Genomic DNA, 21,656 nt, shown 5'->3' with positions numbered 1-21,656 from the left:
CGTCCTGAAAACCTCCAAATCGGCGAACCAACCATTTCGAGTTACTGTCACCATCCCAACTGTGACCGTATTTCAAGTCCTTGCATCTAGCTCCCATCCTCCATCTAGCCATCGTCGGCCTCCCTCTCCTCCTAGCTTCTATCCCCCAAACGCGTCTAAAGAGCACGCTCCTTTTTCTGGGCGAACTCTTGCTCGAGATCGGCCTTGAGGAAAGAGAGGAGGTTCACACTGTCGCCACTTTGTACCCGGTCCATCCAACGGACCAACTTCCACCATGCCTCCGCCATTGCGTTTTGGAAACGTAAATCTTGTAGGTTGACGCTAGGGTTTGGTGGACCAAGCAAGAGGTCCCGGGCGACCTCCTTGCCATCGATGTCGAAGTGAGTTCGAGACACAAGTCGGACGTATCTCTCGTCCAAGAAGATGCTCGACTCGTTGTATCCGAGCAGAACTAGTTGATTGAAGTCGAGAGGTGCTGGGAAAGGGATGGCCCAGCTGTCGTACCCATGGTACTTGGGCGTCTTCAGGTCGATAGCCCCCCAAAGCTCGTCCCGGTCAATTGGCTCCCAGGTGTAAAACCCACCCAGGGTGGTGACTTTAGTGGCCTTTTGGGGCTTGACCTGTGTGGTATTCAACACTGAGACACCACCCATTGAAATGTCATTGGTGTTCTCGATCTTGATTGAGGAAGGTGACTGGGTGGTGGTGAAATTCTTCTTGTTGCCGTTCTGATTGCCGTTATGGTTGCCGTTTTGAGTCTTGTGCCAGCTCTTGCGCGGATCCTTGCGTGTGTCCTTCCGCTGACCCTTGGGTTGCTTGTACCGTTGGTTGTTTTGTTGATTGAGGGTTCCAGTGGTGTTGTGAGTGCTTCCAGGGGTATTGTGGACGCTTGCGAGTAGTCCACCGTGCTTGGTATGACCGCAATCCATGGCTTTGTTGATGCCGATTTCTCGGTTGACGTGAGCACCAGCCATTTGTTTGAGCGGTTAAGTGAATAAGTGTTCGAGATATTGCTGTACTTGAAGGTACAATGGTAGAAGCAAGAAAGCTCTTTGCTCTGAAAGGAGGCGAAATGATGAACTGATTCGAACGTGTATGTTTCCAAGTCTTTAGGTGTGAGTTGTTGAAAAGGTATAGAAGCAAAGCCACGGAAGGAAGAGAAAAATAATACCAAACGAAGATGGGATTGTAGGTAGGAAAATTCGTACTCTTAATATGGCAGCCTTCGGGTCACCACCATCGGATAAACGTTAAGTTTTTAATAAGGTTTACGTACTGTTCGGTTTTCTCTGGTTATCCCAACCATGTCTTCACACAACCCAGACCCAGCTGTAATGACCAGTACATATTCCCCAATCAACGTGACAAGCCTTCAAACTTGGTGAGTTTCCCGGTATCTTGAAACCTTAGCTTGAAAAGCACAAGTCAAGCCTTGTCAGTCGTGGCCCGGCTTTAATCATCCTCGGGCTGCAGGTATCCCACGACTGGAAGGCCTTACTCGAGTCGAGCCTTCTGTTCATGCTGACAGACTTCATAGTGGTAGCAAGCACCCTTGCCATGAGCTTTCGCTCTATAATATGACACTGTCCCCCCTGCGCTCCCGGAATCCCCGCCGCCGGGCCTCCCTGGCGCGAGCTGTCTCGTCGCGGCTGGCGACTCCGGGAATGAGGGTTTCACATCTCCATTCTTCGCACCACTAATGATTCGGAGCACTTCCAGACTTCCAAGGTTTAGAATTCTTCCTCAATATATGCTTCTTTCTGATAATTGTGAAAATTGGCGGCTTCCAGAATAGTGCTTAGTGGTTCCTAGCCAATCCAGCCCCGTTGTTTTGATTCTGTCCCTGATGCCATCGGTCCGCGATCCCACTCCCTTTGCGGAACGTCCGCTAACGCCGACTACTTCCAGGGCTGCGGCATCTCTTAGGGCCGCTATAGTTGGCCGTTCATCCACCAAATCTGTATTACTAGCCTGACGTCTTTACAGAGACATCGTACTTCTTTGCGGCCGATGGGCAACAACTCCATGGCAACTAGCGCAGCTAGTCAAGCAACTTCAGTATGTCCTTGCCCGGCTCTAGGAACGCCGTCCTAGCATCCCTAATAAGTGTACGCTGGGTCTGTGAAAGTTTTCCCGTCGGATCCTTCTCCCCCAGACTGCCTTCTCACTTTTTTCTGATCTTTTGAGGGTTCTTCTGGGCGTCGTGGGGAAATCGATTGTCTTAGGACTTTTTCTGAGGTGAATTGGTTTAGGGAGCATGCAGATGATTCACCAATGATCTCGTGTAGATCGGTGGCGAGTAGGGGATGACACGTATCAAGGAGCTGGACCCAGAACCCTTTCAAATTGATGCTTCTTCATATGTCTGTTTAGGAAGTCTTCGGATTCCCCATTCCAGGTTTTCTCCTTGCTCGCACTCAACCATCCTGTAAACTTGATGCTTCCGGGCAGCCCGTTTTCGCTCGCGGAAGTCTGCGCGCTGGGCCTCCCTGGCGCGAGCCGCGTCTGTACGGCTTTTGTCTTCTAGAGTGGGGAGTGGGGTTCTCCCATCAGCAAGTTTAGGCTTTTTAACAGCCCGAGTAGAATCGTCCTCCTCCTCTTTATTATCTCCCTCCTCTGCTTGCTAGGTGGCACCACCACGCTTGCGGCGCTTAATTAAGGGTGCCGGGAGTGACCTTTCCAGGTGGATACAAATCGCTTCTTTGTAGCGAAATGTGAGCTAGTTACTGGTTACCCTTACAGGCTTACTAGAAGATGTGCTGTATTAAACTATGCTGCTTAGATTAGACAGCAGACGTTGTCCTATACCAATCCGGGGTTGTCGTATCCGTGCATCAATTGGCCGGACCGTGTCAGTTCCTACTTCTCATCTCTCTCCACCTTCTCGTCCTCGTCCTCCTCAACTGGGAGGCCCGGAGGCCTCACTCCCGGCGGGCAGCTCGCATCCGCTCCTCAAACTCCTGTGGGCGAGTTGCTCTAGCTCAATCCGCATTGTTGCAACGCGTGCCCGCCAGATTTGGGCGCGGGGTCCTCCCATTTGCCGTCTTCTGCTTCTTCGCGAGGTTTTCAGCCTCCTACTCATCCTGCTCGGCAGAGACAGCTCGCTTTCGTCGCTTACTAACAGGGGGCAGAGGGGCTTCATTGGCAGTTTTCAAGAACTACTTCTTCAGTACACCGAATTTCTGTTTATCTATTAATCTAGAGCTCCAAATTCCTGAAAGAGACCTTTCTTTTATGTGAAGATATTGTGTAAAGCACTAGCTATGATATATGCCATTGCATGATGGGTGGATGGGTTGGGATGATACGTTCCATGCCGTCTCCGAAAACGAATACGATGTGGAAAGACCTTCTACAACTATATATGAACAAAGGAATGAAGTTTTTAAGTTTGCCACCCTTAAGTGGGTTGAATTATTTCTGATTTCCTGCAACAGATGTTGAAGAGGCGTGTAGTCATGGCTAGTATAATAGTTTAACAAACACAGATGCTCGCATTCAGCCTGGAATATGATGAGCCCACGAGAAATGTATGGATATTTGAAAATTTGTATTAATTAAAATCTCCTGAAAGACGTTTTTCCATTCCTCAATTAGTCCCAAGCTGGGAGGCTAGAGGCATGGTGCCAACTCACTCCATCTACCCCGACGTTATAGCTGATTGGCCTCATACCTCGAGCTTTAGCAAACAGACCAGAGGGTTTACCCTCAGGCTGATCGGAAGGAGGAGGTGTTGGGGACTCAGGGGACCGCATCGACGATGAGACATAGCTGACAACAATAGTATTTCCTTAGGTATTAAGGCAAGCCTCGGGGTCGATAAATGCACCGTCCTCTTTGTCAGGTCCCTCGAAGGCTTCCCTGCTGAGCAATTCATCGCCAAACTCGTCCTCCCAGCCCCAAATAGCGCTTGGTTGAGACCTTCTAGCAACTGGCGTGCGGTATGCCGATTTGGTGGTGTAAGAGGGACAGGCCGATGTTTTGATGGTTGTTGTAAGAATGTTATACAAGAGGAGATGCAGGTGAAGGTAATTCAGCTGTTGGAGATGGGAATTAGGGCTTAATTTCTCACCAAAAGCGAAGCAATAAGACGGGGTTCTTTATTATAGTATTTAAAGGCCAGCCCCGAGGAGACTGTTAAAAAGAGCACACCGGCTCTGGGCATGCCGGCCACGATTTATGCGCACGCCGGCGCAGGGAGCAGCACAAACATATGCTACCAACGTAGCAGGACAACGGGCACGGGGAGCTTAGCGGCGACCACCCGACCGGCCGCCACGCCCACCAGGACGACGGCTGGGCGTATCCTCGAAGGGGTCCTTATCGGGCTACTCCTCCTCCTCCTCCTCCTCCTCGACAGGAAGACCCCACTCCCGACGGGAAGCCCGCATTCGCGCCCGAAAGTCTCTCCGATGAGCTTCTCGAGCTGCCATAGCCTCTGCGCGGTGCTTGTCCGCTCGTGTCGGGAGCGGGGTCCTTCCCTCCGCGTTGTTAATCTTCTTCTTAGGGTTTTCCTCCTCCTCCTCCTCCTCCTCCTGCTGCTGGGCATCGGCTTCTGCTGGTTCCCGGGCAGCCCGCTTGCGGCGCTTGATAATGGGTGCAGCGGGGGCGCTGCCCGCAGTTGCCATGAATTGTTTCTTCATGGCACCAAACCGTTGTCTATAGATGTAGAAAGTTACATGTTAGTCGTCGGGCCTTGAATAAGTGGGTACAGGTTTCGTCGGCGCATTGTGGTCATCCTCTCCAGAGACCGCAATAGACAGTAAGGAGAAATAACGAGAGGGCAGAAGGGCAACAGAGTTGTGTGACTGAAGCAGGGTCTTTGAAATGAATAACTTACTTGGCGGTTGCAACGCTTAGCCCCTCCTTGGAGGCGATGGTGTCCCAGTTCTTGACAGTAAGTCCTTGGTTAACCTCAATAACCCGCATCAGCAAGCTGATGCTTTCATCGACCTTGGTGTCTTGGATCTCCTTGCTTGCAGACATGGTGACGGATGACTGGATGAGAAGCCTGTTTGGAATAAGGCGCAGGGGGTGGGAAGTTTGCTCGAAATGAGATTCGAGTAACAGGTGAGAAAACGGGAGTTTGGGAAGTTGGGAAGTTGGTTTGAGATGGGATTCTCGTAACAAATGGGAGAATGGAAGTTTGTGGATTGATGTTACAAGATTGTGGGTTGTGTAAAAAGTTTCTTCTAGGAAAGCTGTGGTTTATTCAGGTATTGAAATTCCTTCCTGTTCAGTTGATTGTTGATTGTTGATTGAAAGTGAAACTGGAAGTGACTGATCGGTTTGGGCTTATAGATAGGTTACGCTTTACCTACTACTGAGCGCTTCTAAATTTTAAGTCTCACGGTGGCTACACGGAATAGTGAGAGATGTGACACTCTTCAAACACTGGATATGTATAAGTTATAACGGCGGAGCGGAAATGCTGGAGCATACACGATCCCCCCATCAGTCCCAAATTTTATGTATATGCCACTGATTCCCCTATTGGTTTGTAAGGATGATTCTGAATGCAAAGGACTGTTGCCAACGAGGCTGTGAAGTTCATATAGATATTATTATAGACTGGCTTGAACCAAGCTCAGGTTCAGACTGGTTTTGGCAGGCAATTTCATGCAGATCCAAGGACCATTTGGCGATGGGGTAGGCCGTCTTCTCGATCTTTTTATACGATGTTGGTCTTTCTTCTAAAGGTTGACTGAATATGGATTTATGTCAAAACATCATTGCTGTCTCCTGTCCAAACAACCTTTTGACTGAATCCAATAATATTTGCCTACGGAGTCATCGAACCTTGCCTAATAACAGGGGAGAAACCAATCAATATGTGTACCAAGCGATTTAAATGAGTCTCTATGATCATTACCTATCTCCCAACAGATACGCAATCAGCAAACTTGAGTGGACAAGTGCGTGTCATAGCTCTGAACAATACGGTGTTGGCTGATGAATGGCACACAAAACAGATGGAATATTTAGCTGAAGGCCAAATGATATTCAAACGACTCAAACCTGCCTATAGATCCATATCCACAAGAACTCCTACTGCCAGTCTCTGGGGTCGCGTGGGCCCCCTGGTCGTTGGATATGCAGATGGCTGGTCCCATTTGGGAACCTTTCGGTGAAGGATGGGCAGATTCGATCCTTCGCGACCGCGACAAAGGTCTCCAGTGACGTATACAAGTCCCCGTCTCTTAGTATGTAGTGGATGTGATTTTGTTGCAGGTGAGTTATTTTGATTACTTCTCTTATCCCCTAGATCATCCCGCCAGAGCCCGCTCGCGAGGGATCTGACCAAGACCCTGGATAGGGTCTGCCGTTCTTCTTGGAAACAACCTGATCAAAAGGGACGACGCGTCAAATAAGGCGATCGGATCACTATGAGGATCAGACTGCGGGTAGCCAAGAGACCAACGCTAACGTGAGATATGCACAGACTGTCGCGAACCTAATCCTGAAAGTATATCTTTATTTTGACGTGCGAGTAGTATTAGAGCCCATTTCCGTCAGCGTGAGCATCTTCCACTACCAAATTTGTGAATGAATGTAAATCATGATCAAAGCTCGACGGATTGCAGCTCAGCCTCAAAGTCACTGAAACGCGTCTCCTTAGCTGAGTCCATCTTATCCATCTCCTCCGGCTTGAACCCCTCCGAAGCCCACACACCCATCCAAGTGCCCTTGCACCTCACCGTCATCTTTCCTTGGAGCTTGTCTGGGGATACGACGGGCCCGCCCAGTTCCACCATGTTTTCCTTCTTCTCGCCTGGCTGGATGGTGACGAGGGAGTCGCTCTCGGGCGGCATCTTGCGGCGGATCTGGATGGTGTTCATCTGGATGGGTTCGGAGGACCCGGCGGGGATGAGCTCGACCACACCGAGTTTCAAAGCGATGGGGTCCAGTGGCGAGTTCCAAGTCAGAATGGTCAGGGCGTGGTCGCCCGTGTTGGTGACGCCGAGGGCCAGTTTGTGCTCGCCCGCGTGGCGGATGGACACCTCCAACTTGTTCGAAGCCATGGTGGCTGACCGTACAGAAGAGCTGGACAGGGGATTTGAGCCGGCAGCAGCGGAGGTCTTCCAGAAAAGGAAGAGCAGGGCGGCTGCGACGAAGATAAAGATCGAACTTTGGGATCGACTCATGTGCTGGGTAATCTGGGTTATTGCTTGTTCTTGCTCCTGGTTGGGGTTAATGGAACATACGACGGGGGAGGTCAGGACGGATAGTTATCCAAAATGCGACTGGTCAATTACGGCAGGTCGGGATAGCGGCGGGCGCGAGTGGTAAGAAGATAAAAGTAAGCAGAGAGTCGATGTTGAAGTGCGAGTTGTCGTCGTCAATGCCAATGCCGTCGCATTGCGGGGCGACTTGACGTTGGGAGAATTAGTGGGCCGGCGCAAAGCGACGCTGAAGCGAGGGCTGGCAGACGCAGGCAGCTGCCGTCCAAGGCTTGGCCCAGAAGGCTTGTTTGGCCTGCGAACCCTGGCGATCGGTGATTAGCAATAGCAACTGCCTATTTGGGCATGGAATTCACATGGACAGCTCATGATTACGCATAGGGAATAAGGGAATTATAGATTGGGAGGACGGGGTATTTGCCCAGCACTGCGACGTTGGCAGCGCTTGTCCAGCGGGGATTATGCGCGCCAAGCCCTACGAACAGGCCGTGCTGGGCTGTACCGCCGGACGCCAACGGGGCACTTTCGCTGCAGCCACGGAGAACGGTAATGATTAGGAAGGTCCTGCTGTCGCGACAAGCTTTCGTGCTGCCAGCAGCGGTTCATCGTATCGAGTGGATGCGTGTGGCGCTTTTCTGATATCTATGGGTGCTACTTTAGAAATCTGCCGTGCCACCCGCTGCCGCATCAATTACTCAACAACCGACAGATAAGATGGACAGACTATACATACGTTCCCACGCTTATCTCAACGTGCGCCAGTCGTCCAAGCCTGGGCGCGTAGAAACCAGGACCATGCGGAAAGACTAGGCGAAACCATCTCGGTAAGCGGCACGCGGCGATTCGCAGAACTGCCGCATCCCAAGCTACGGGGCGGAAGGGCTAACCCAGGATGTTTACTAGTCCTCGTCTGGGCAATGGCTCGGCGAATGGACAAAAGGATCCTGGGAAATGATCGGCAGCGACCAGGTACAAATCTGGGGTAGTCTCGGGAGATCGAGGCCTGCTCCGAGATTCCAGACTGATAAGCAAGTCATGTCTGTAGGTCTGCTCTAACCTAACTGGTCGCCGGGCCCGGTAGTCGCGCAAAACCCCACTCTCGTCGGTTTCAGGCATATCATGATGGATGCCATCCCCCGACTTCCTAGTGGACGGACAAACCCAGGAACAGGTCGTACAATCTGGCAGTCTGGTAGCCCAACAGGAGGCAGAGAATGGGTCTAGCAGAATAGCGATACGTATTTCGCGGTGCCTTGGGTTCCATGGACCAGTCACTGGGCTCCCTACGGATTAAACAACAGCCACCTGCGATCAATCCACTGGCCCGTGGGCGTGGGGAAGGCGACGGGATTTGGGGGGACTCTGTCCAAATGAGCGGGCGACAGAGCCTAACTATTCCACCTTCAACCAGGCAGACCGACCCCAACCCTTGGCATTATGTTGAGTAAATATTAAGCTAGAGAGATTGTTCCACAAATCGTTCGTCTTCCTTATCATGCGTGGGAGGCGACCTTGGGAAACCTGCATAGCGCATATAGCCTCTCTTAATAATAGATTAAGGGACAACCCAATGAGCAACACCTTTATGCTCCTCCCCGTGCTGGCGAAAGGCTTCCGGCCTCCCGCCCAAGATGTGGGTGTGGTGCCATTCTGGAAAACTACATGCCTTCTTCGTCTTGTCTGGCCGAGCAAGTGACAGCGGCAGCAACCATTCACGAGCGTCGTTTGGCGCGCGCGCGCTAGACAGCTTCCTTTCTTTGTTTAGGAGCATTCTATCACGGGTTCCGAGCGGTCCGTGCAGGCTATAGTAGAGTCTCTCAATAGGGGCGTTGGCGATGGCCCTCTCGTGTATAAGTATCGGATGAGATCCTGAGCGTTTCCAATGGTTTCTTATGATCCTCATCCCCATCGACTCTCGCTCAGTCCAGACTCAAGGCAGCCTCATCCCCTCATCTGATCAGATCCCTCTTGTTCCAGCCCTCGCTTGTATCTTCACCATGAAGTTCTTCGCCACCGTCACTGTCCTCGCCTCCGCGGCCAGCGCCGCCGTCCTCGACGTCACCAGGCGCGAGGTTCCCCTGGCCGTCACCCTTGAGAAGACCGGCAACACCCAGGTCAAGGCCACCGTCGTCAACAACGGCAAGGAGGCCATCAAGGTCTTCAAGACCGGCACCTTCCTTGACGAGGCCGCTGTCGAGAAGGTCGATGTGTTCCAGGGCTGTAAGTTGCTGCTCATTACCACCCTTCATTCGCCCTCAACATAGCATCATCAGAGTTCGCTGACATGCCTCCCTTCCCTCTGAATCAGCCGAGAAGGTTGCCTTCAACGGTATCCGTCTCCGCGTCGCCACCTCGGGCCTGCCCGAGGAGGCCTTCAAGGTCATCGCCCCCGGTGCCTCGGTCGAGGCCACCTTCGACATCGCGCAGATGCACGACCTGAGCAAGGGCGGCGCCTACGACGTCGTCTCCACCAGCGGCTTCCTGACGGCCCCGCTGGACTCGACCACCCTGGACGGCGTGGTTCCTTACACTTCCAACACGCTCAAGGCTGAGGTCGACGGCGCCAAGGCGGCCGAGTCCCGCGCCTCGTTCGTCGACAAGCGCACCTCGGTCCAGTCCGACTGCACCGGGTCCAAGGGCACCGCGATCCGCTCCGCGCTGACCAACTGCGCCTCGGCCGCGCGCAACGCCGCCAGCACCGCGCGCTCCAGCTCGAGCAAGATGACCGAGTACTTCAAGTCGTCGTCGTCGTCGACCGTCACCACCGTCGCCAACGTCTTCACCAAGGTGGCCACCGAGTGCGGCAGCACCAGCGGTGGCGTCAGCCGCCTCTACTGCTCCGACGTCTACGGCGCCTGCTCCTCGGGCGTCCTCGCCTACACCCTGCCCTCCAGCAGCTACATGGCCTACTGCAACCTCTTCTTCAGCGCCCTGTCCGGCGTCTCCCGCACCTGCCACGACCAGGACCAGGCCAGCACCGTCCTGCACGAGGCCACCCACCTGTCCCAGATCAAGGGCACCGAGGACTACAACGGCTACGGGTACAGCTACGTCCGCAGCCTGTCGGCCAGCCAGAACCTGAACCACGCGTATGTTTTGCTCCCCTACCCCTTTTTCTTCGGGGTTTTCTTTTGCATTTGATGATTATGTATGCTAACGTTGGCGGCCGAAAAGTGACACCTACGCTCTGTTCGCCCAGTCAATCTACGCTGGCTGCTAAACGCCTTAATCTGTCGTCAATACATGGACTAGCCTGAGTCATCTTTTGCAATGATGATGATGGGAGAGCTATATCTTCATTTGAGGGACTTGATCGATTGTCTTACTGAACACATACCGGGCTTCACTTTGTATATGGAAAAGAGCTGTATCCATACCATAAATATCTACGGGGTACCTCATTTCTCTAGTACACCTCATTTCCCACAATGACGTCTTCTCGCTACTTTGTAAATGCAAAACGTGTATCGAAACTATGTCAATTCATTGAGTACGTTGTCCGTCTGTGTCTTCCTTCTGGCACATTAATCAGTGATACTGCCTATAAGCAATACAAGTCTTTATGATATACTCCAGAAGACGACAAAGTGATCATTTCTGATTTCAAATGGGTGTTTTCCACACTAAACGAGAAAAGCTCTGTTTCTGTAGAATGCCTTACAATTTGCCTTATCTGCCGTAATTGGTAAGGGAAAACTGTATTAACTTCACAGCTCGACATCGAATCAAAAAAAAGAAAGCACAAATGTCATCATTGAGAAGCGCCATTCTAAGCCATTTGGCCGCAGCATACGATAATGGTGCACAGCCTCAATGTCCGATTTCAGCTTGACATTGAACCAAAAAAGAAAAGAAAGTATTGATCATTTGAAAACGCAGGCTCTCTGCCAACTTCTTTCCAATCCATCCTTCGCTTCGAAAACTAAAGTGAATGTCGGTCAATCACCATGGATCCCCTTACCATCACCACGTCGATTATCACCTTGGCGGAGGCCGCGTCCAAGCTCTACAAGTTCTTGCAGTCACTTCGCCACGGCGATTCCGGCTATCTGGCGCTGTGCATCGAGCTCCGGGGCCTAGATGGCTACATCCAGGCCATCAACAAAACGTTGAAGGAGTGCCAGCGGAACCCGCTTTGTTTAGCTCCAATTGACGAAGACGTCTGGGAGCAGAGCGGCATTGCTATTGCAGATTGCCAGCAAACCGTCGATGACTTGAGCGCTCTTGCCAAGGGAATTGGCGGCTCAGGCCGCTCTAATAAACTCTTCTGGCGAGGAAAAGTGGCGGTCGGCATGCAAATACACGCCCGCGATGTTGTCAATTTCCGCGACAAAATCCATATGTCGACGCTTTCTCTCCAAACTCTACTTCAAGTCATCAATATGTTAGTATTTACGCTTCGGAGTGACCTATGGTGTTTGGTTATAGTATGGCGTAGAGTCTGACTCGATTCTTAGCTCGATTTCGCTGAGGAGTAATACGTCGCAACAGAAGACCTTACGTGAACTTCAACAGCTCAAACAGTTCCTGGAGACTTCGAGTCATGCGGCTACAAATCCCCATACTCATGCATTCATGGGAAGGAGCGATGCATATATTCTGCGGAATCTCCAAGGCATGGTCTGCGCCGCCCGAAGCTTTCACATGGCGGCAAGCACAGCTGCGTCAACGGTTGATGCCACGAGCACTCGCGACGGGATACCGGAAGCAAACCAACGCGGTTATGCCGAATCCATAGCAATGAGCTTGTCTACGCCTGTGGACGTACCATCATATGCGCAGTACATCCAGATGCTCCGTAGTGGCACGAAACCACCTACACAAGATAGACACATCCCGCACTTTGACGACGCCCCTGAAGTGTGGATACCCCCTGTTCCGGAACTCGTGGACCGCTACCGTACAGACCTGACGACGGATGCTAAAGACAGTTTCGAAGGCATTTTTTCTGCCGGCCTCGAAAAGATGGTGCAGAAAGAAATACATCTCCTTGAATTCTCCAGAGCTGAAGATATTCTTGCGCAAGCCATCAGTCGACACAAGATCCGTGATGCCGATGATACATACTACAGCCAGTTAAGGACCCAACGCGCCATATGTTGCTTTATCCAGGATAAAGGCAGACAGAATGCAGAGTATATTGAAGATCTCATCGAGTCTCGTGGTACTGATCGGACAATGGCCAATCAGCTCCTCTATGCCTTGGCCTTGTGTCATGCTCACCATCTCGAATACGAGACAGCGCTGCGGCTATGCAAGCAACTTTGGGGGACACTAGACGGGTCTTCCCATGGCCCAGGCAGGACAGACGTGCTGCAGATTCTAGTCATAATCTATCGGCTGTCGAACCAGCCACTGTTGGCGGAAGCAATAGTGGAAGGACATGCTACTTTGTCTTCGCATTCTTGTCCACCAACAGCTATGGAGTTCATTGTCCATAGCGACGAATTGATCGGCGGGCTCTTCCGTTCCTCAACTATCAACGAGTCACATCGGGCAGTAGCGAATTCCCTACGAGACAGGATTATGACTTCAGTAGCGACACCTTTACAACGACTTGAGTTTCCCGAGAAAGAGGCTCTCCATCCCATTTCATGCGAGCGGAATGGGTCCATCACCGACACATCGTTCAAAGACACGAAGATAAGGCCCAGTCGGTCATTCATGAATTTCCACTTACTTCGATGGCGGAAGCACCATGGGCATTTATCAAATAGTGGTGATACAGCAGCATATGCCCCTGTGTCTACGAGCAACAGAGAGTCGCAAGCCCAATCTCAACCGAACGATGACAATAATGGCGGCTTCTCAATCGCATCACCGACCTCTTCTCACACGCCAGACTGTACTCGCACCTTGAGCTCCAGTACTTCAGAACATGCGACCCCCGACCGTTCAAGGGGAGTATCCGAAGGCATAATTTCACGCGAAAATTCACTTTCACACTCGAAACGCTTGGGAAGTTTACACAACAGATGGGGCAGACGGAAACAAGGAAATACCGGTTCGAATACAACAAGAGGCAAGATTCGCCACTGGGATGAGTTTCATTGGGACTCCGCACAGGCACATGAAATGAATGCAGTTCCGACCTCTACGCATCCCCGTCCGATGTCCCCTCACGTCACAGATATCGAGCTGCTGGGCGAGATGGGCTTAGCCGAGCTGGATGGAACACCGCTAGGGATTGGCCTCGCCAAAACGACATCAACTCTAGTACCGGAAATACGTGAGCAGAGTCAGTTTAGCCCTTCGCCGCCAATAGGGATGGGGAATTCACCGACTCCTCACACACCAAGTGTTGTCTCATTGCAACCACGGAACCCACGCAACGTAGCATTCGAAACCAAACACTGCTGGGTGCACAGTTCCATGTCTGATCCCTGGTCTGAACTGAGCGCTTGGGTCCTACGTTCTCAGGGAAACAAGTCCCTGTCGGGATCTCCGCACTTACGTTTCTCGTAGTCCATCGAGAAGCAGTGTGACGAGTATACAAGAGTTCTCAGCCGCTGAGCAAGAGCCGTTGCGTTGCGCTCTCAATATCTCAAAATTCTTGGAGTCAGGTGACGCATATGCTCAACCATATCGTGACAAGAATGATTTGCTTGAATGGAAACCATACCGTTGGATTCCACTGGTTGAGACTTTGGATAGACTCGGCGCACCCACAGGTTAGATCAGGGATGGATTGATAGAGCATGTCGCACTTAGTAGCAGGGGTAGACCCTGGGGGGTATTAGTATTTGGTGTGTTAACCCATGTTTTACGTATATATATATATAACACCGTAGGTAATGTTTACTCTACTGATTTTCTTCTGGAAGGTAACACGTTAATACCACTTATCTTGTAGACCTACTTCTGCTGCTATACTATGATTCATTTATTCTTCTATTCTTTTTTGCTCTCATGTTCACTGTCAAGCTATGAGCCCAACAGAAACGAAACATGCTCTACTATGATGCGATAGAACAATTGACCTACTGTATTGGATTTGTATTCATGATAGACCGAATACACCCTCTGATGGGTTGGCATCCGCAAATAAGCTATATGTCCCGGCCCCTCAAAGAGCTCTCGCCACACGCGGGACTCCGCTGCCTCAACGGCGTGGCCCTCCATGACCATGGCGGGTGATGCGACCGGCAGGCCCATACATTCAGATCGGCGCTCCTTGTTTGATTGTTGGTTGTCCACCATGCACAGGATACTTACAGACAAGTATATTTCTTGCAGACAATCTATAGTGGCTGAAGTTGCCCTCTTCTAGAATCTTGCCAGCTATCATTCGTGAGGCCACACTTGGGAAGGCAATACCGCACACACACGTCATTGTTCAAAGGCATAGGATTATGGAATTCATTCAACCCAATTGACTTATTAGTATATACCCGCAAAGGCAACTACATACATATCCTCCCCTCCTTTTATGACAGTACCTTAATGCACTTCATTCTCCCTTTACGTCTGCTTGGCCAGGGCGTTGACCTTGGCGATGAGAGACGCATCAACGCGGCCGGCGTTCTTGGTGACCTTCTCGGCAAGATGGTCGACCTGGTTGGCAGCGTCGGTGGGCGCGTTGCCCAGGGCGGTCTTGATGCGGGCGATCTGCATGGCGAGGAAGAACTTGGGGGCCTTGATGGTGGCGAAGTTGCCGCCGCTGCTGCGGAGGCCGGCCTCGGTGGCCGTGTAGACGTCGAGGGCGTCCTCGAAGGCCTGCAGGTTGCTGTCGGCCATGCAATCGGCCGTGACGAAGGTGTTGAGGGCGAACTCCAGGCCCGAGGTGCCCGACTTGGAGAAGTCGATCTGGCTGTAGGTCTGGCCGCCCGAGGTCACGTCCGGAACGCCACCCAGCGTCTTGACGCCGGCGTTGCACTTGACCTTGGGGCCCAGCTGCTTGACGACGGTCGCGACCTCGGCGGGCAGCTGGGCGTTGCCGGTGATGAAGCAGGCGCCGCCGTTCTGGCGGGCCTCGAGGGGCTCGACGGGCACCATGGGCGGGCCGACGATGTTCTTGTCCGTCACGAAGGGGACTCGGTTGGTCGGGACGGCGACGGCGAGCGAGGCGAACAGAGCCGCGACGGTGAAAGTGGTGGAGTACTGCATCTTGATGGTGGTGTTGGTGGTAAAGGTGTTGCGGTTTATGTAAAAGAGCGAAGATCAATTGCCGAGGGCGAAAGAAGTAATATGGATATTGTTGGAAAAACGAATGGAAGCAACCCTTGCCGGAGGGGGAAGATAGATAGTTACAAGTAACGTTGGTGGTTGAAATGAAGGTAAGATACACGAAGGTAGGTTGGGGAGAGAAGGGCAAGAAGAAGCGGCTGTCATGGAGCGGGAAGGGCGATCCTTTTTAAATCATGTTTCCTTCCGGTCGCATTGGGGCGGGAGACGTTCACGATCCTTTCAACGAGCCGATCTGCCGGCCTATTGCTGGGTTCCTGATGGATGCCAGGATATTTCATCCCATACCCGCAATGGGGCCGTTTGATGGGCAACCGGGTTTGTCGTTGGCTCACAGGACCGAATCTGGACTGATTCGGCAGGTAGCCCGAGATAGAGATCATAAATGGGACCCAAAAGGAGCTGGTCACTGGGGCCGGGGTGTCCGATGGGTGATAGGAGTTTGGTCGAAGCGCTGTGAGGCTCTGCGTCTCACCCTAGTATGCGCGATGCCATGGTTCGCTTGAGACAATTGACATCCGCAACACCCACCATGCTTGATCTTGGCGTGCCTTAAAAGATCCGACGATGCGGTTTTTAGGGGGATTTCTGCAAGCGCCCGTTGGAACGCTGGGGACTCAGTGGGGATGGCACCCGCTAAGCTTAAACATGCCTGCACTCTACAGAACACTCCCAAGAAGCAGAGAAAAGACCTGTCCGAGGCAATTTGATTCCAAGTAGGCCATCAATCAGTACGACAAAGCTCGCTATTCCTTCCAAATTGATTGCAATAGCCTTTGTGAGAACGAAGATGCTCGTACCCAATGCGGATTCAACCATGAACGTGAAATGCCCAGCTATGCAGGGGTGTTACGAGGCGGGGCCTTGGGCTCTCCACCAAGTTTCAAGGAGTCCTCCCAATCACCTCCAATGCTACCTGGCCTGAAGTAAGGTTAACAATACCCGAGCAAGTTTCAAGATCAGCGCGTGCCCGACCTGGCAGCCGAAGAAGACGGCCGACTTCTACTAGAACATGTCATCCCTTTTCTCACGATTGCTGCAATGCTTAGCGTCAAAACGGCGAACCATCTTGCTCAACATCAAGACATGCCTCGCTCTGCCGAGCCGAGGAACAAATATCGCAACCGCGGATCAACAATGATGCGTGCTGACAGCGCTAATATGACGATAGATGGTTTTAAAGATAAACACCAGGAGACGAACGCCACGTCCTTCTTTCAGCGCCTGCTCGGTTGCTCAAAGCTCATAGGCACATTACAAGACACCATCAAATGGATGCATCGGGGGTGATGCCCAGCTCCAAGGGCCAAGCCACCCTCTGTACGGTGTGCAAGGCGATCGACTGGGCCGAAGTAATCAGAGAAACGCAGGAAGAATTCGGTCGGCGCGGAGTAAATGTTCGACAATTTTTGCCATCCGATACGCACAGAATCTTGCAGCTTTCACCATGCCCGATCTGCCGTGCACTTGCAACCATAAAGCCATGGACAGAAGACGGCACCTCTGGAAATCATACGCTGATGGCCACTAGGTGGGCATCGCGTGCGGAGGGGTATAAGGGGAGACTTGATCCGTATGTCAGCCTCAGTATTCATGATGGATCATTGCCACGAAAATATTCTAGTCCAGCGTACGGGTGTCTCGCATTGTTTTACTCTCAAATTGCCAAGCCCGACGATGCGAACATCTCACAACAGTCAATAGACGCCAATCCTGAGCATTCTCCGGCACGAGGTCCTGTTGTTGGGTCGATACAAGCCGTCCATCAGACAGAAAGAGTCGTGACCCGAGATGATGGCTTGTTACACATCCTAGGTGACCGCCCTGACTTTACTTACGTTAAGACGGCCGAGAAAATATGCCGGTCTACACACCCCTTTTGCCAGGATCCAAGGGCCGCGCTGCCAGATTTGGAACTCCTCGTGATCGATTGCCACACAAATCGAGTCATTGCGGCCCCTGCGGATAGTGAGTATGTCGCGTTGTCCTACGTCTGGGGCGACGTGTCAACTATTCCAGATCTCCAAGGCAAAGAACCCGAATTCCCTGCAGTCGTACGGGATAGCATACAGGTGGCCCTCGGCCTCTGTTACGATTACCTCTGGGTCGATCGCTATGTAAGTCCCATCTTAATCCATCGTTGCGGAACGAAGTTATTGACTCGGAATCGTGACTGATTTCTATCAGTGCATTGACCAAAATAGCGCCTATAAGGAACGTATTATAGCCAGGATGGATGAGGTATACAAGCAGGCCGCCGTCGTCATCATAGCCATAACGGGAGACAGCGCCAACGACGGGCTCCCGGGGATCAGTGTGAGACGTGACCCGACACTGGAGACCACCGTGGGATCGCTCACGTTCCGCCAAATACCCCCATATGGCCCTCATCAATTCTGGAGGAGACGGGTCAGGTGGCTTGAAAGAGGATGGACATACCAGGAAGGATGCCTCTCCAGGCGCAGGCTCTTCTTTACCGAAACTCAAACACTGCTTATCTGCGACAGTATGGTCTTCACGGAAGCGATGACAAATGGTGTTTCGCTGGAAGATGCGGGCTGGACTTCCAGCGGTCTGATTCGAAGAGGTTCAAAAAGGCCACTACCAAAGTCTTGGAGTCATCAACAAGCAGCACCACTGAATGAATATTTGGACCTGAGGAGCAAGATTGTATGGTATAGCAATAGGCTCCTCACATTTGAAGACGATTCTCTTCGGGCATTCCTGGGTATCCTCAACGACCACAGGCATAGTGGCGTCCGCCAGCATCACATTTGGGGTGTTCCAATTCTGCATATAGAAGGATCTCATGGGCCGCTAATCGCTCTTGATTGGACTCATGGTTCCAAAAGGGCCAGACGCCGTCGCCTCAGTTTCCCAAGTTGGTCGTGGATTGGTTGGGAGGGTCCTGTAAGGCTCCCCGAAGACCCAAATATCAATCTATCATGGGTGTGCCTAGACCCAGAGCAGACGGAGTCCCTGGGAGAAGTTTATCAGAACCTGAACTCGAGTGACGGCCACCCAAGGCGGTTGTACTTGCGAGCTGCGACTACCGAGATCAGATTCATAGCCGAAGATCTCGTGCGACCGGCGGGTGGCGACGCCAACCGAATGTGGGGAGAGCCGAATGCGTTCGCCGTACTGCCGGTAACGGAGACAGAGCACATGGTTGTCGGCGCATCTGTCGACGACTTTGTCGAAGTGATGAAGCCGTATCTATGCCTGATATTGGAAGAGGCCAAATTGGAACCGCATCCACCACCTGACATGGAGAGTCAGAAGGCAACGTTGCTTGTGATGAGAGAGGTTAATGGGCATATGGAACGCGTGGGGGTATTGGAAACTGGCGAAACGACATTTGATGGCGTGCACTATTCAACTTATGGAGTTTCATCTATTGACCTCGAGAATGGTATTATGAAGCTCTCAGACCTGGAGGGCCCCAAGGTTGTTATGCAGCAGCTGTGGCGGCAGAAGGCAGAAGAAAGGACGATTTGTTTGAGCTAACTGTAACTCAATTTGGTTTCCCGTGCTGGAGCGGTAGATATTTAACGTATTCTTTTGTATTAGATATCTCATTATTCATAAGCTAATAAATCATTCTGCGGTCAATGCTGTGACCGACCACGCAGGCTCTTAAGCCTTGATCTTGAGCACGGCCTTGCCGAAGTTCTCGCCCTTCAGCATGCCCAAGAAACCCTCGGCGGCGTTGTCGATACCCTCGGTGACGTGCAACTTGGCCTTGAGACTGCCGTCGGCGAGCCACTTCTGCAAGTTGGCCTGGTGCTCCTTGGTGTAGGCGGGGCCGAAGTCGGGCTGGCCGACAAGGAAGCCGCGCATCAGAATGTGCTTGGCGAAAAGCTGGAACAGGTTCTTGACACCGTAGCGCTTCTCGGGCGGGCTGTTGTAGCCCTCGATCTGTTGAAGGAATAGGAGTTAGATCATGTAGACAGGCGTATGGGGAAAAGGGCGGGAGAATAAGGGCGGAAAAAACACTTACCATTCCACAAACGACCACGCGGCCGTCCTCCTTCATGGCATCCAGCGCGGCCTCGAGGTGCTCGCCGCCGACGTTCTCGAAGTAGATGTCGATGCCCTCGGGTGCGAGGCGCTTGAGCGCGTCGGCTGGCTTCTCCGTCTTGTAGTTGAAGCCGCCGTCGAAGCCGAGCTCCTTGGTGATGAAGTTGAGCTTGTCGTCGGAGCCGACGGAGCCGATGACGCGGAGCCCCTCGTGCTTAGCGACCTGGCCAACGACCTGGCCGACGGCGCCGGCGGCGCTGCTGACGAAAATGGTCTCGCCGCGCTTGGGCTTGCCGATCTCGTGCAGGGAGGAGTAGGCGGTCAGGCCGGGCATGCCGAGGGCGCCGAGGAAGAAGCCCGGCTCGAGGCCGTGGGGGTTGTCGAGCTTCTGGGCCGGGGCGACCTTGTAGACGCTCTGGACGGGGGCGTTCAGGTCGATCTTGATGTACTGCTGGAAGGGGCCGAAGGTCTTGATCAGGTCGCCGACGGCGTAGTCGGGCGAGTCCGTCTTGAGCACGCGCGCGATGGTGTCGTTGACGAAGGGCTTGCCCAGCTCAAAGGGGGCCGAGTACGACTTGGTGTTGGGCTCGCGCATGCGGCCCCGCAAGTACGGGTCGTACGACGCGTACAACACCTCGGCCGTGATGCCGCCCTTGGGCGGGGCTGCGTCCGCGTCGAAGCCGACGTCCTCGATGGTCAGGTGCTCGCCCGGGACGGGGAAGCCCTCGGGCACCTTCTTGAAGATTAGGGCCTTGTTGACGACCATGGTGGTGGTTTGGTGATGTTATTTAGAGATGTTGGGAGTATTAGTGGGGTAGTTTTTGAAAGGGGCGCTAAGGAGTTTTAGCGTCGCGTGGCACAGGGGATTTTAAGCTTCAAATTAGGGTATCTTGGGATGAGTGAGTGTCTGGAGTGAACAAGACAGGATGGATGATATGATGAGATTGGTATACTCTTTTCGTTTTTCTTTTCCAGGCGGATGCACTCGCCATCTTATACTACTGAACGCATAGTTGGGTCATTGCTGCCAAGCACCGAGGCTACCGATATGGTTTTGCATGACGTTGCCCGATGGAGATCTGGATCCATCATTACTAAAGCTAACACCGATGTTCTCCAAGCGGCTTTTCCCGCACCGTCATAGCCTTATGTGGACGGAGATCGTTCCGCCACTTTCCGCGACACACGGCGTTGGACGTGTTGGATGGCCATCAGGGTCGCAGGGTCGCATTTGGATAAAAGCCGATGCAGATCTGTCGTCCAACTTAGTCAGCCCGAGATAGACATTATCCGCGATTCAGGGTCCTGGGATAAGCAGGATCGGTCGTAACAGCCCAGAGCAGGATTTAGAGGGAGCTTCCCTGGCGCGAAACGGCGGCTCATAGTTGGCCCCCCTCTCCAAAAACGCGGCCCCTCCGTCCCAGGCCCCTAAACTCCGAAAACCCATTAGCAAGATCGGAGAAAGACTTTTTTCTCCTGGTCTTTCTACTAATAATACCTACATTGCCTGTCTGCAAACGCCATCCGATTCAAGCACGGATGCTTGCTCGGGACGCACGACAGGTTGCACTACGGCCGGCCGTGAATCGTGGCAAGCGTGGAGACGAGCGTCGCACGACAGAAGGCGCTAGAACTGTTGACGTTTTCGTGCAGGTTCGCGAGTTCGCAACAACGTCGCTCTGCACCGCCGCCACCAGATATGCATGGCCTGATTAATCCCTTGACGGCACCTGCACCGCTCTACCGCACCATTGAATACGACGCCGACATCCCTCGGGGGAGGGGGCCTGCATGCATTTCAATGTCACACAGAGGTTGATCCCGATTTGAACATGGCAATAATTGGCGGCGTGTTCATTCCAAGCCGCACTTCCCCGCCATGAATGATTGCTATTCATGTTTCGACCCTACGGCGCCTTACTGATTGATCCATGCAGATGATATAGACTAAAATTCAATGCCATGCAGCTCTATAAGCATTCATTGCCAGATATAATAATCATGCTATCGTCTGTCGGTGTCAACCAGAACATCTCCTACTTCACGTAACAGATATTCTGCCGAGCTGCAGAAAAGCGGTAATTATAGTGTGCATGAGTAGGTCCAATGTGAAGGATCACAACATCGACGCCAAGGCCCAATGTAAGGAACAAGAAAGTCGTTTGATGAGAGGCAGTAAGGGAGCATTATCGCCGCTGCAAATCATACATCCCATGCCTATTCACTGCTCGTTGCAAACAGTTAATTAAACGTAAGCGGCCGCATGTGCTT

General features: G+C 52.4%; 8 protein-coding genes across 8 annotated transcripts; 3 read left to right on the top strand and 5 right to left on the bottom strand.

Moving 5' to 3' along the window:
* Positions 1–155: 155 nt before the first annotated feature.
* On the bottom strand, positions 156–974 carry PG998_010072 (uncharacterized protein; the record flags this gene model as incomplete). Its single annotated transcript, XM_066876888.1, has 1 exon — positions 156–974. The coding sequence occupies one exon, from the start codon at positions 972–974 to the stop codon at positions 156–158; it is 819 nt and encodes a 272-aa protein (XP_066729044.1).
* A 3,354-nt stretch (positions 975–4,328) lies between these two features.
* Positions 4,329–4,986, bottom strand: PG998_010071 (uncharacterized protein; the record flags this gene model as incomplete). Its single annotated transcript, XM_066876887.1, has 2 exons — positions 4,329–4,659; positions 4,841–4,986. The coding sequence occupies 2 exons, from the start codon at positions 4,984–4,986 to the stop codon at positions 4,329–4,331; spliced, it is 477 nt and encodes a 158-aa protein (XP_066729043.1).
* A 1,577-nt stretch (positions 4,987–6,563) lies between these two features.
* PG998_010070 (uncharacterized protein) lies at positions 6,564–7,022 on the bottom strand (the record flags this gene model as incomplete). The annotated part of the gene is made up of 1 exon (XM_066876886.1): positions 6,564–7,022. The coding sequence occupies one exon, from the start codon at positions 7,020–7,022 to the stop codon at positions 6,564–6,566; it is 459 nt and encodes a 152-aa protein (XP_066729042.1).
* A 2,156-nt stretch (positions 7,023–9,178) lies between these two features.
* On the top strand, positions 9,179–10,322 carry PG998_010069 (uncharacterized protein; the record flags this gene model as incomplete). Its single annotated transcript, XM_066876885.1, has 2 exons — positions 9,179–9,401; positions 9,490–10,322. 2 exons carry the CDS (start codon positions 9,179–9,181, stop codon positions 10,320–10,322), a joined length of 1,056 nt encoding a protein of 351 aa, XP_066729041.1.
* Positions 10,323–11,128: 806 nt separating this feature from the next.
* PG998_010068 (uncharacterized protein) lies at positions 11,129–12,742 on the top strand (the record flags this gene model as incomplete). The annotated part of the gene is made up of 3 exons (XM_066876884.1): positions 11,129–11,565; positions 11,639–12,680; positions 12,704–12,742. 3 exons carry the CDS (start codon positions 11,129–11,131, stop codon positions 12,740–12,742), a joined length of 1,518 nt encoding a protein of 505 aa, XP_066729040.1.
* A 1,900-nt stretch (positions 12,743–14,642) lies between these two features.
* PG998_010067 (uncharacterized protein) lies at positions 14,643–15,287 on the bottom strand (the record flags this gene model as incomplete). Its single annotated transcript, XM_066876883.1, has 1 exon — positions 14,643–15,287. The coding sequence occupies one exon, from the start codon at positions 15,285–15,287 to the stop codon at positions 14,643–14,645; it is 645 nt and encodes a 214-aa protein (XP_066729039.1).
* A 1,349-nt stretch (positions 15,288–16,636) lies between these two features.
* PG998_010066 (uncharacterized protein) lies at positions 16,637–18,872 on the top strand (the record flags this gene model as incomplete). Its single annotated transcript, XM_066876882.1, has 3 exons — positions 16,637–16,938; positions 16,990–17,482; positions 17,553–18,872. 3 exons carry the CDS (start codon positions 16,637–16,639, stop codon positions 18,870–18,872), a joined length of 2,115 nt encoding a protein of 704 aa, XP_066729038.1.
* A 129-nt stretch (positions 18,873–19,001) lies between these two features.
* PG998_010065 (NAD(P)-binding protein) lies at positions 19,002–20,151 on the bottom strand (the record flags this gene model as incomplete). Its single annotated transcript, XM_066876881.1, has 2 exons — positions 19,002–19,283; positions 19,366–20,151. The coding sequence occupies 2 exons, from the start codon at positions 20,149–20,151 to the stop codon at positions 19,002–19,004; spliced, it is 1,068 nt and encodes a 355-aa protein (XP_066729037.1).
* Between the last annotated feature and the right edge of the window lie 1,505 nt (positions 20,152–21,656).

The sequence above is a fragment of the Apiospora kogelbergensis genome (assembly GCF_038363985.1).
Source record: "Apiospora kogelbergensis strain CBS 113332 chromosome Unknown utg000006l_segment0_segment0, whole genome shotgun sequence".
Classification (NCBI taxonomy): domain Eukaryota; kingdom Fungi; phylum Ascomycota; class Sordariomycetes; order Amphisphaeriales; family Apiosporaceae; genus Apiospora; species Apiospora kogelbergensis.
Note: the sequence above shows the minus strand (reverse complement) of the source record. Positions and strands in the feature narration are given on the sequence as shown.